The 13,764-nt window shown below is 36.7% G+C and overlaps 1 protein-coding gene across 3 annotated transcripts in view; it reads right to left on the bottom strand.

The window, feature by feature from the left end:
* Positions 1–222: 222 nt before the first annotated feature.
* BUB1B (BUB1 mitotic checkpoint serine/threonine kinase B) overlaps positions 223–13,764 on the bottom strand; it is a 52,632-nt gene continuing 39,090 nt past the window's right edge. Inside the window, exons 15-23 of one of the 3 annotated variants that reach the window (XM_057721646.1) lie at positions 12,550–12,824; positions 11,088–11,221; positions 10,653–10,793; positions 10,200–10,300; positions 7,589–7,738; positions 5,825–5,967; positions 3,088–3,259; positions 2,199–2,305; positions 223–786 (exon numbers count right to left, since the gene is read on the bottom strand). In XM_057721646.1, the coding sequence (XP_057577629.1) occupies positions 555–786; positions 2,199–2,305; positions 3,088–3,259; positions 5,825–5,967; positions 7,589–7,738; positions 10,200–10,300; positions 10,653–10,793; positions 11,088–11,221; positions 12,550–12,824 (1,455 nt within the window). In that variant the 3' untranslated portion in view covers positions 223–554. The remainder of the gene's footprint in view (positions 787–2,198; positions 2,306–3,087; positions 3,260–5,824; positions 5,968–7,588; positions 7,739–10,199; positions 10,301–10,652; positions 10,794–11,087; positions 11,222–12,549; positions 12,825–13,764) is intronic. The other 2 variants (XM_057721645.1, XM_057721647.1) reach the window with 2 other exon arrangements.

Here is a 13,764-nt window from a genome sequence, read left to right as displayed (position 1 = left end):
TTTTGTCACTTGAAATTTAAAGAAATTTGGCCTTGTGTAAACCATTTTATCTACTTTTCAATCTAGACCATTTAGTGGAGGGTCAGGAACACCTAAAGGAATGGTTGGCTATTCTGTCTTGTTAGGATCCTATCATAACAGTCCCAAGTCTAGAACATATAAATTTCCATGGCAAAATCAGGCCATTTATCATCTTAGTTGGCAAAAAGTAGATGAGATGTTAGAAGCACAAATTTAACAAATACTATTTTATTATTTACAAAATACATAGTGCTCATGAGGGTACATGTCACAAATTACAATGGGAAGAGTACAGGGAAAAGTTGAGACAAATGCATTAAATGACAACAAGGTACCCATCAATATGATATCCATTTAGAATAAAACAGTTCTTTGTTAAGGTAGGACAAGGTCAAGAGTAGGTACATTGTTGAGTAGAAAATGCCAGTTACCTAGAAATATACTTCTACCAAAAAGTAGAAAATTGTTAGTAGTGTACCTAAATTAAATCATAGCATATACAGGTCCAGTGTTGCACAGCACAGCCATTGGTTTTAGGCAGGAATCTGTGAGAGACTTGACTGCCTGTCCTGCTGGAAGAGGAAAGCCCCAGGACTGATTAACTTCCCTACCTTCCATAAAGCTTTGTTCAGGTGACTCTGGAATGTGGTGTCAAACACCCCATTCATTTCTGCTGCAAGTTCCCTCAGAACAGACACTGTGGACTCATCACTGGCATTCAGAATCCGCACAAAGAATTTATTCCACAATTCACCATCTTTTAGCCTAAAAATATATAAAACCATTTTCATCAAGATCAGGCATATAGAATTCTTTCCGTGTTTAACTCAGTGGTACATTTATGCACCAACATGATTTAAGGTAATACCTAACTCTAGGGTTAGAGATCATTCAAGTAGTGTCCTTTGAAAGCCCAAGGTGAAACTACAAAAAAAAAAAAAAAAAAGACAAAAAAACTACTGTAGTGGGAGAAGCCATAACACAATGCACATAAAGGGAAAGAAAATCTTTCATCTAAATGTATAAATTTCCTCCAGGTACTAAGATGCAGCACTTCTCTTCTACAAATAGAAGAAAAGCGAATTTTGTCCCCTCTCCTCTAACTTTCCTAAAGTCTAGGTCATTAGAAAGACTACACGCCCCCCCACCCCCCTGGTTTACTATCGTCACAATCTTCTCAGAATCCTAAGCCCAACTAAGTAACTACTGCTTAAGGCTATGATGTTTGTACTTTTTTTTTTTTTTTTAATCAGAGAAGCTTCTATTATTGTATAAGGCAAGGCTGTTAGGAAACCCCACCTACTTCTGTTTGTGTAAAACCTACCCAGGACCATAACCAACTGGAGATACCTCAATCTATCCTATATGCCTTACATTATATTTCAAACCTATTTTGAAAGTACATGTTAGAGACAAATAAGACTGCCAAAATTCTGAATTAAATAAAGAAAAAAATACAATTCAGTTGTTGAGAGGGAAAAATGGAGGTGAAGGGGTGTTAAATTTTCAACACTGATTTTTCTTTTTACCAAAGAATGTATCAATAATTTACCAATAGATTGGTAACCTTATTGTGGGAAGTTAATAGCTATGATAAGGTAAGGTGGAACATGGGATATTTAGTAAGTATTATGAGCATGCTTGAGGGAGTAGTAAGGTTCTGAGACCAAGCAGCTCTTATTAAGAGAGCATTTACTTCCTCACCAAGGAGATTCAGTTCTCTGCTTTGGCTTCACCCATTCATTAAATAAATAATAGCCTAAAATTAGTATGTAATCTAGAAATTTAACTCTCTTCAAGAGATGCTTATTAACTTTTGATAAAAGCTATTAAAAATGGGTATAAGACTAATACCAATTGGTTAGAAAATTATTCTCACAAAATGTTTCCATTAAGACTTCTAAATTGAGAGGCTTCCATACTCAAGTCACAGTCTATATGTCTACCATACATCTAGGTCCAGAATGATGTCCTGAAGTCTGAATAATCTGATTCCCATTTTTAATTAACAATTCCTTTGTCCTGCACAAGGTGCTCCACTGATACTCTAATGAAATCTGGTTAAAATTAATGAAATCATGGACTTTAGAAACCAAGGCTGTCAAAACAGAGAGAGCAGCCAAGATAAAGAGAAAATTATTTGGACAGGCAAAGACCCTGAAATCACCAATACTTACTCAGAAATATTCTGGCTAAGTTTCCAGAGGGACCCATCCCAGAAGACCTGTAGGTGTTCCTTGAACAATAGTAAATGTGCTAAATCTGCTATACCAAACAGATCTACCTGAAATCACAAAAAGCACCATCAGCTAAAATCATTCTCTGCTACTATCAAGGCAATTTATTTATGTAGGAAGTTGACAGGTATTATAGTGCTTAGCTAAGTTTATTTTATACGTTTTAGTAGACTGTTCCTTGTCCTTAACAGTAAAGAGAGAAACTCCCCAAAGAAGTGATCAGTAAAGCCAACTCTAGGAATTATCCTTAAGAACAAAAGATGACAAAAATATCTGGACTGTCAAATTCAAATTTGTGCACCTACTAAATTTGCATGGACTCCAGCTGTGATCTAAATGTGTTCCACGTGACTAGTTCAGGGTTATGCTACATATTCAATCAGCAAATGCCATATACCCAGAGCTGAGTCAGAAGGGATTTTGCATATAACGCCACCATATAAAACACTTTACATTTGTCCTAATGTTCTTTTAATATACATTTCATTTAATCCTCACAAGAATTCTGATGTACACAGAGCAAATTATTGTCTCTATTTTACAGAGAAGATCTCAGAAAATGATTTACGAAAGACCACACAGATAAGTGGTAGAAATGGCCCTGACACTTAGGTTACTGAGTGAGTCATGTGTCTGCACGTGTATGTGTATATTCTTCAATGTTGTGACAGAAAAATGGTACATTTTGCTTGACTTGGTGATATTTGAAAACTAGGTCATCTGTTCCAGGAGAGACAATATCAGTAAACACTAGCTTTCATGGCTTATCTAGGTAAGAAAGAGATTAAGAAACCCTCTCCATATTTGCTCAAGCTTGTTTTACACTTACCTGGTAGGGAGAAGAACAGTTAGCCAGGATCTTTTGTCCTTCCAGGATCTGCACAGTCCGAAAGCCACTGAGGTTAAAAACGTCTAGCTGTGCCCTAAGGTCAACACTGTAGGAAAAGTCCACTATCTTCAAAGCTTGATTGTTCTTATTATAATCATAGGGATCGTGGATTCTAAGCCCAGATTTAAGAGAAGGAGATAATAAAAATAGGCCATGAAAGAAGCTGCATAGCTGGTCTTAAAAAAAAAAGAAAAGAAAGAAAAAAAAGGAGGTACTGCAGGTATGCCTTAGCTATGCCAATAGCTCCCTCCAGTGGTTAGTTACGAAAATGAACCTATAAGAGCAGTGGCATTATCCACCCAACTGGGGAATGTTAAGGTTAGTTTAGTGACACAAGCTATATTTAAGCCATAGTGCATGGCCACCGCAGAACACTTATCAAGTTTCCATATTATATAAACTAAGTACTGGAAGTAGAATGCAGGTCTCTGTCTTGCACTGTACACATTAACATATACAATAGCAATGTATATGCTGACAAGAATTACGATGAAAGAAATTAAGCTTTTATAAGCATCATAGCCTTTCTTGTTTACTATTATAGATTAGGCTTTCCGAGTGTCATTCAGATTCCTCTTTCCCAGAGTTTAATCGAAAACAACATAAGACTGTTTTTTGGTAAAGAGACACCTTTACAAAACACTGTAAACTATCCTGTTTATTTTAAACTAACACCATAGTCTATCTTACTCTTTATCTATAATTTCAACCCTTATTTCCTTTAAAAAAAAAAAGAACTTTATAGAACTTTATAGTACTAATTCACTATTGATTTTCCTTGGATTATCTATTCCACGTAATAAAACTATTCTGCAAAGAGATATAGGAACTATTTACATGAGAAAAAAATGGATTATTTTTATGTATTCCTTCTGTTTCTCTGCTTTCTCAGTTAGTTCTTTCAAATCCTTGATTGAAATCAGTGGCAGATCCTATATTCCTAAATACAGGCTTTGATTAATCCTATCACATACACCCCCATATCACAGAATGATCTATTGTACCTTAAAATTAATAATTGCTCCCATTTTTCCTTACTACAACTTTTTTTTGGCTATCATAAAACTATAATTCCCAAATATTTTCAAAACTTGAGAGAGCTAGGAAGAATGTCTCTTAGAACAATAAAAAGCACGAAGGTCTCCTAGCTCTCGAATCATCTACTCACTGTTACCTTGGGCAAGACATTCCACTTTTTTGGATCTCATTTTACACATACACACACACATACAATGTAGAAACTGCATTAAATGATTTCAAAAGGCTCTTTCAATTCCTTGTGAATCTATATGAAATTTCCTATCAAATTTGAAAACTTGTGACAAAGGAAAAGGCAATGTCCCTTTAACAGTATGTGGTTTCCTGGAGTCCTCTGGTGACTGAGAGAAGGGTATCTGAATACCTAGCATATAAATCCTAAAAACACTTAGAAAAATCTCTTTGCTTACAATTTCCATGAAAAGCCCTGAGAACTCTGACACTATCCTCTGAAATTTCAGTGCTGTGAAACAGAATGAAAATAAAAACTATACCGGGGTTCTCATATTTGGAAATATATGGGGAGATTTTTGGTGATCACAACGGCTGGGGGAATGTAACTTATATTTGATTGGGTGGGAGGTAGTTACGGGGAAATAGATACAAAACATCCTGAAATGCCTGGACCAGACCTGCACAAAGAGTTATCTCATCCAAAGTACCTATGGTGCCCTGGATGAGAAATGCTGCTGCATTATGTCTGAGGAAGCCTTTAGGACTCTGCATCTCAGGAAAGAAGGTAGGATGCTTTAGTTCTTTTGGTTATAATTGCATAAATACGTTGAGGGTTCTTTTAATTTCCATGCCAACTATGATTTAGAGTCTAATTCAGTGTCTTCTTACAGAATAAGTAGTCAGGAGAAATGTAAAGAACAATTCCAGCTTTTAGTGTACACCAATGAACTCAGAGAGAAAGTTAACTCCTTACCCAAGTCACAGGCTTGCGGCAGACAAAGCATTTTTAAACCAGACTGCTTCACTCAAATACCACAAGATCAATGACCGTTAGAAGGGTGTTCTGGTCCTCTAGTCCTCTCCATAAAACAAAAGTTGTTGACCGTCTTTGCCGTGTTTATGCCTCAATATTTTCTATATTTTCTCAGTTCTTAGTATCTGGGCTTCATTTCTTATTTCCTGCTCTGTGCTCACTCCTTGAACCTGATGGCTAAACTGGATTTAATTTGAACACTAACCCCCTTTTCTTGGTCTGGTTTGCATTTGCACTCTGTTTTTACCTACTTCTCTTGGCAATTACCTCAATTTGGTGTGACCTAAGCTTTGGTCTTTGAAACTGAGCAGTGCTTCAGTTTTGCTAGCGTCCTCACTAGTTCCACACTGGCCCCACACAAAGAAAGACTAGACAATCTACTTCACATTTCCCCAAATATTATATTTTACATCTCTTCTTGACAGGAACCATCACAATAGAGTTGTTAATTCTTTTTTTCTGAATTATTTCCTCAATGTGTTTTTTTCTTTGAATTCTTTTAAACTACTGACTCTGACTTTTAGGTAGCAAATATTCTCTTAATATACTGTGCTCATTAATATAGCATTTATCAAAAGGCAAAAGAAAACAGCAACTATCCATGTTTTAAGACAAAGCTGATAGAATTGTAAGAGAATGAAAAGGACCAACCTGTTTCTAAGAATCAGACTTCTTGGACTCAAGTCACCATGGACTATTTCTGCTTTGTGTAGTTTTTCCACCATTGTCAAAATGTTATAAATAATCAACACTGTCATTTCATGGGTGATAAATTCACTATGTTGAAGAAGATCCTGGAAATTGAAGGATAGAAAACTATTTAAATTGGGCTGACTTACACTCAGTGCCTGGCTTACGGCTGCTTTGTACTCTTCCTTGTTGTTTTCTATTAGAATGTGGGCTCCTTTGTAGGTTGGGTTTTTGTCCCATTTTAACAATGCTGCTCCTCAATGAGATTGTTTATAAGGATTTAATGAAATAATGGATGAAGAGCATCAAGGGTGAGCCTGGCCCATAAAAGGTGCTCTATAAATGGTAGTTTTAAAATACCATCATTGCAACCATTTTGGAGAATTCGTATTACCATCAAAATTGCAACAAAACCATCACTATGTACACCTGAAACTAATATAACATTGTCTATCAACTACACTTTAATTTAAAATGAGAGATGAGAAATAAAAACCTCGGAAACACTTAACTAAAAAAAAGACAGTAAAACCTTCCTAAGAACATTCCAAAGAATAAAATTATATATTGTGGGGAGTTCCCTGGTTGCCTAGTGGTTAGGATTCTGGGCTTACACAGCCAAGGGCCCGGGTTCAGTCCCTGGTTGGGGAACTGAGATCCTGCAAGCCACATGGCATGGCCAAAAAAAGATATATTGTGTTTGGGTTCTAAAAATGATCCAGGGGGATAGCACAGATAAAACAAGGGTGGCAAAAATAGACCTCTGGTTTCCATTCCTCATGTAAGGAGCCTGGAAGTTGCCACTACGTCCTAACATGTAAAAAGCTGAGCACACTGAAAAACCAACAACTCTCCTAGGACCTGTAAGTATAGGGGGAACCCCCACATTTTTGTGAGTTTTGCCTCCACCAGCCAGACCAGGTTCTCACAGTAAATACAGTAGAAAAATTCCCCTAGTGCTTCCAGCAGGGGGAGGGGAAAAAGAATCATTTGAAATAGACCAGAGCACTCTGTTCTTTTTAACAAGGCCTGTCTTCAGGGGAAACTAGTTAATCAGAGCCTAACCTGCAGGGGTATTATCAGAGCCTACCTGACCTGGGGAAGGGAAATACCCAGTTCCAGCCCACTCCAGCCATCCTGTCCCACCTAAGCCAGGGGGTGGGGGGTATGGGGGTAGGAAACTAAGAAACTTGTGAAGTTTACAGTCCAAAGGCATAGGCTCACTAGAAAAGATGATAACTCATAGCACTGCACCACACCTTCCCTCCCCTCACATCTTATCGTCATACTACTAAAGGCCTATTTACAGTAGTTCCTTTTACCCAGTACATCATGTCTGGCTATCAAGAAAAAATTACAAGGGAATACTAAAGGCAAAAAATGTAATTTGAACAAGCATCAAAACCAGACATGGCAGGGATGTTGGAATTAGACAAGGAATTTAAAACAAAAGTGGCCATGAGCTGGTGATGATCATAGTTAGATGACCAGGTTATTACACAATTGTGTCTACTTGTATATGGTTGAAAATTGACATAATAAAAAGTTAAAAGAGTTTCTTGGTCAAAGTAACTTGGGAAAAGAAAATAATGCTTTTAACTCATAATTTAATTGGTCTATTTCTAGAAGATTAACAGGAATTCTGTATTAAATTCCTTTGCTAAATGGAGCACAAATCTCTCCACTTGAGGACTTTAATTGATATGTTTTAATATTATTGCAAACCTGAAGGGTGAAGCAGTTTATATACTGGTGCCAAACAATGTAGCCATCTTGGTATTGATAACAGCTACATAAATTATCACACTCCTCATTTAAACGTTCTTTTAACTTGAAGTTGATGTAAAAGTCCCATGGGACAGGTTGAGACGATACCTGGAAGAAAATATGTTTTAAAAATAAGAGCCACAAAAGTGTAAAACAATTATATTCCAATAAAGAGCTTAAAAAAATAATAAGAGCCATTAGAATCTATGGTTATGGTTGGCAGAATGAAAACATTCCCTCCAGCCTGTCCAGTATCCCAACAGAAATAGCAGTAAAAGGATATTTTAAAAGGCATAAATCTATAGTTAAAGACAGAGCAGCAGGAAATTCTGAAAGCCTGAAGGAGAATAGTAAGAGGTAACAATTCACTTAACATACTTAAGAAAGCTGATTCTAGCAGTGGAGAAAGCTGACAGCAACCAAATTTATACTACAAGCCCATCTCCTTATAATGTAAAACCTGTTGGCACTAATTACCTATAGAAGTAAGGCTGAAGGTGGAGCTAAAACAGGAGTGGTTGAACTCTGTTAAAGAGAAAGTTAGTCCTGCTCCTGTAGCCCAGCCTAGCAACTGCCTCTCTCTCATTCTTGAAGACCAGAAGTTTATTCCTAGAGAATATAAAACAGAAGGGCTCTGGACTAGGGGACGCCATGCACTGTTGAGGCTGGGAATACCATGTGGAAAAGAGGAAAAAGTTTATTATATGTCAAATGTTAAGATTTACATTCCTGCCCTTCTACTCACCAGACTAATTTCCCCATGTAGCTTTCAGGAGACTAGCAGCCAGGATTACATGCTTTAGGTGGGAAACCAGAAGTTTTCTCTGAGGAATCTGATAAGCTCAAAGGAAAAGATCCAGGGGTTTCCCTGGTAGTGCAGTAGTTAAAAATCCGCCTGCCAATGCAGGGGATATGGGTTCAAGCCCTGGTCTGGGAAGATCCCACATGCTGTGGAGCAACTAAGCCCATGCGCCACAACTACTGTAGAACGCAGGTTCTACAGCCTGCGTGTTGCAACTACTGAGCCCATGCACCATAACTTCTGAAGCTCTCATGTCTAGAGCCTGTGCTCCGCAATAAGAGAAGCCACTGCAATAAGAAGCCCGCGCACTACAATGAAGAGTAGCCCCACTCTCCACAACTACAGAAAGCCCATGCACAGCAATGAAGACCCAACACTAAATAAATTATTAAAAAAAAAGAGAGAGAGAAAAGACCCAAAGATTGGGGATTTTCCAACAAAATGGCCAAGTGAGATTATTGTACAGTGACATCTACAGCTGTCAAGGTCCCTCCATATACACAGAGCTTTCAACTGGCTTTCTAGAGTCTCAAACCTAAAAATGAAGAGAAAGTCAGACTCGAAGAAAGCCTCTAATATGAAAGACAGAGATCAAAACAGACAAAAGGCAACAGATGATGCAGGAAGAAAAAAAATTAAAGCATCATTAATATACTTAGAGAGGTAAGGAATACTTCATCTTTGAAATGAACAGAATGCTACAAAGAAGAAAATTCTGAGAATAAAAAAGAGCTCTTACAAATTAAACACAAGATGAAAGAAATACCCAGTTAAAAGACTGAAAATAAAGTTGACGAAATATTCCAGAAAGTAAAGCAAAAAGACAAAGAGAAAATAAGAGAAAAAAAGATAAGATTTTTAAAGAATCTGTCTAGGAGACCCCAAATCCTAATAAAAGGAATTCTGGAATAAAAAAACAGAAAAGACTGGGGGGGGAGAAATAATTTTTTCTTTGAAGATAATTTCTCAGAACTGAAGTCTCCAGATTGAAATGGCCATCAAGTGCCTAGCATATGGGTGAAAACAGACTTTTACCAAAGCATGTAATTGTGAAATTTTATAATACGGGGGACAAACATAAGATCCTACAAGGATCCAAAGAGGTGGGGGAAAGAAAATCACACAGAGAATGGCGAAAGATTTTAAAAGCAAGGTTAGAAGGCAAAAGCTAATGGAGCTCATCTTCAAAATTCTAAGGAAAAAAAGTTTTGAATCTAGAATTCTAATATCCAGCCAAGCTACCAATCAAGTAAAGATGTGGAATAAGAAATTTTCTGACATGTAAGGTTTCAAAAAATTTACATCCTATGCATCCTTTCTTAGGAAGCTACTAAAATATGTGGACTTAAACCAAGAAGGAAGAAAAAAAATGGGATCCAATGTAACTAGGCATTCAGTATAAAAAAGAGGTAATGTGAATCCCTGGGATGATGGTGAATGGAAATTTCAAGGTAATACAGTGTGTGAATGTGTGTATGTGTCAAGCCTAGAATGTAACTGGTCCAGATTGGAGCAAGCCAGATATCCTCAAAAAGATAAAATTGATAGAACACCTAACATGTTTGGACACATTGAGAGATTTACACAATACCCTCTCATTTTTGATATCTGATTTTGGCATATAATGGTGAGTGATTTCTTACCCGTCACTGACTTTCCTATAAGGAAGCTTATAGATCTTTAAAAGGATTTGATGGTACCATGGGGCCACAGTTACTGCTTCAACCAACATTATTTACAAAGTAATTGAAAAAGAATAAGTCCCACCTTTATTATGGTTAACTCTGCAGAGTTTCTTGGCATCACCCAGAATAATTTGTAATCTTCACATACCAGGTATTCTTGTCTAATGCAATAATCCTCATTATCTGTTGAGAAGGTTTGATTCCATTTAAAAATCACTGTGAATATGGATAGGCCCCTAGCTTTTACTTCCTGGCTTACGGGCTAAAGGCACTTTATATCTGCCAGTTGGTAGCATTTAGACTACTTTTCAAAATCATTTGTTAAAAACTGAAAGAGGGGGAAAAAAAATTGAAAGAGGGGAAGACAGAATTCCTATCGTTACTGGGACATGAACTTATCAATGTGTCAATTTCTATAATGCTATTTCTTACATTCTAGAATTATTGATTGTGCTTAAGCATCAAATTCAAGTACAAATAATCACTTATTTGTATCCTGTCATAAACAAAGGGACATGCATTCAATGACACTTACCTAATTCAATTTCCTTTTCTATTTCCAAATTAGGCATTGGTCTATCTTCTACAAAAAACTCTGCAGATGCACTCAGCTCTGGTAGGGATTTCAGTAGTTGTCTACGATACTGTGAACACCAGGGTGACTGAGTAGGGCTGTCTGGGAAAAAAAAGTTGAAAAACAAAATTATCCAAAAATTTAAAATGGGCATTATAACAGAGGAGGGGAAAAAAAACCAAGATTGCATGGTCAACACTTCTAACCTACCAATACTCATCTACCTTAGGTCTTTATGATACTGAATTCAGTTAGTACTCATTTATTCTGAAGATTTCACAATTTATGGCAACTCTTCTAGAGAAGAAATACATATACCTTGGTTCGCTCTGATAAATATGTGTTCACTGAACACGGATGTAGATATTTGTTCACAAGTGGTATATATGAACTTACCTGCAGTCTCACTAGTGAGCTCCAGTTTCTCAGGAATTTGAAGGCATTTGATGGAGGAGGTGCTTGTAACTGAGGCAGAAGATCCAGAGAACCCAGAGGAGTGTGTGGCTTCACGGCTGTCTTCGATAATTGGGCTAAAAGAATCAGAAATGAGTCAATCCTCAAAGGGATAATTTACATCAACTTGTCTTTATTATCATTTTATTTGCTATTCAACAGTCTCACTTTTAAAGCCCATTATTTTCCTGGAAAAAAAACAAAGATTCACAATCAGAATCTAGGTAACTATCTACCCTGGTTGACAAGCAATGCCAAGCATTAAGTTTATGCTTATTAGCCTAGTCTGTAGCAAAGGCCTTTCTACCTCTATTCTAAACTGACCAAGAAGAACCAAGACACTAACTTTCTTCCTCTTTATCCCTTCTTTGGATGTTTTAACTCTTCGGTAAGCAAAGGTCAAGAAAGAAAAAGGGAAATTATTCAAGGTGAATACATGCTAGAAAAAGTGAGAAAAGTTTGTCAGGGGAAAAGGTTGAAAATACAGTTTTAAAAGCACAAACTGTCAAATTACAGAATATTCTTAAAACTGGAATTAGTTTAAATCAAGTGACTATTATTTTTATTTACTATTATTTTTGTAATTCTTTTTTAAAAAATGAATTTATTTATTTATTGGCTGCGTTGGGTCTTTGTTGTTGCACACTGGCATTCTCTAGTTGCGGTGAGCAGGGGCTACTTTTCACTGTGGTGCACAGGCTTCTCATTGCAGTGGCTTCTCTCATTGTGGAGCACAGGCTCTAGGCATGTGGGCTTCAGCAGTTGTGGCACATGGGCTCAATAGTTGTGGCTCTCAGCCTCTAGAGCACAGGCTCAATAGTTGTGGCGCACAGGCTTAGTTGCTCTGTGGCATATGGGATCTTCCCTGCCCAGGGATCGAACCCACGGCCTCTGCATTGACAGGCAGATTCTTAAACCACTGTGACATCAGGGAAGCCCAAATCAGGTGACTTTTAAATATGGACAGATCACAGGGCTTAGTCCCCGGCTCTCTATGCCATCCCCCCTATTTTTTATTCATTTCCACCTCTCTATAAAAAGATACTTTAAAAAAATATGTCTCTAATTGCCTGTTTGAAATTAGCATCAAGCTACTGTACCATTATTTTAAGCTCAATATTAAAGGAAAAATAAATGCCTCTTCTCTACCAATCAGGTACACTTTGCTGAGTTTCCTCAGATACCATAACCAGCAAAATTTATTTCTTTTAACCCTCATATTCAAATAAATTTCTATATTCCATTAACACTTTATCTGGAGGAACCCAACTGTCATGTAAAGCACTTAGCACAGTACCCAGCAGGTAGTAAAAGCTTCATAATTGATTGCTATAAGTGACAAGAAGACACAGAAAAAGAGAGCCCTCAAACAATCTGGTTTGTATAACCTGTAATCTCTATTCACCTCAGCTTCTTGATGCTCAGAGTTGGATTGTAGATAGTGCCACAAGCAGTTTGCTGGTCCTCAGAAGTCTTCACATCTAGGTCCTCTTCCTGCAACAATCTCTCAGGATCAGAAGGGAGATCCTTCAAGGATACTATCTCATGAAAAGGAGTGGATGCAAAATGAGCTGCTCTAGCGAAGTCACAAGTGTCTTCTGGGTTGGGACAAATAGTTACATTCCTGAAACCTGTGATAATAGCATCCTCACTCAAGGGCTCAATTCCTGTAAATTCCTCCTGAAATAAAAACCACATAAAATTTAGCTAAAACATTTCGATGAGCATATGAATAGCCTATCTTTTTTACTGAAAGAGACACATTACTTAAGTGATTTTTAACACAGGATACAAAAGTATCATGTCAGAATCTCTAGAGAAAACACAAATTTAAAAGACATTACATTTGAGGAAAAAGGTTTCGTATTATGAAAACAGCAAATTATATTTCATCAAAAAATACACTGTGAGGATTCTCCACACAAAGGAAAAATACTGGACAATGTTTTTTTCCCAACCAATTTCACCTAGGAACTAGAGAACTAATACTATTTTTCTTCTGGCTTTGACCTATAATATGTTCTGATAATCTGCAATCCTCCTAGCTTTTAATTTTAGGCCTTCTTCTATGACAAATATTTAATTTCTATTTTATTTCTTAAAGGTAGTTCATGATCATGGTAGAAAATATGGGGAAAAAAGTATAAAATAATGAAAAACATTTAAAATATGTTTTTGCCTTTAAAAGTAATATAAGTATATAGCTTAAAAGACTAGTTTAAAAGGATATATAGTAAAAAAGTCTCCCTCCCACACCTGATCCCCCCCCATGTCTCTGCTCCAGTTACTACTCCCCAGAGGCAACTGCTACCTCTGGTAGGATACACGCACAAGCATATTCTACTCATTTGAAAAGAGGTTTTAAAGCAAATGAAATTATAGCATATATGCCAGTCTATATTATTCCTTCTCATTTTTCAGTATATTTTCTGTGCTATTAAAAATTCTTTAAAAACATCATGGTAACATTGTGGGTCTATCAGAATTTGACCGTTTTAGGTTACTCCCTGTTTTTCACTATCATAAAACTATTTTAAATATTCTTGTAGATTTAAATCTTTAGGAATATATTAATTTTCTTAGGAATACTTTGTAAAAGTAGAACTATCAGGTCAAAAAG

Source organism: Hippopotamus amphibius, chromosome 2 (assembly GCF_030028045.1).
Source record: "Hippopotamus amphibius kiboko isolate mHipAmp2 chromosome 2, mHipAmp2.hap2, whole genome shotgun sequence".
Lineage (NCBI taxonomy): Eukaryota > Metazoa > Chordata > Mammalia > Artiodactyla > Hippopotamidae > Hippopotamus > Hippopotamus amphibius.
Note: the sequence above shows the minus strand (reverse complement) of the source record. Positions and strands in the feature narration are given on the sequence as shown.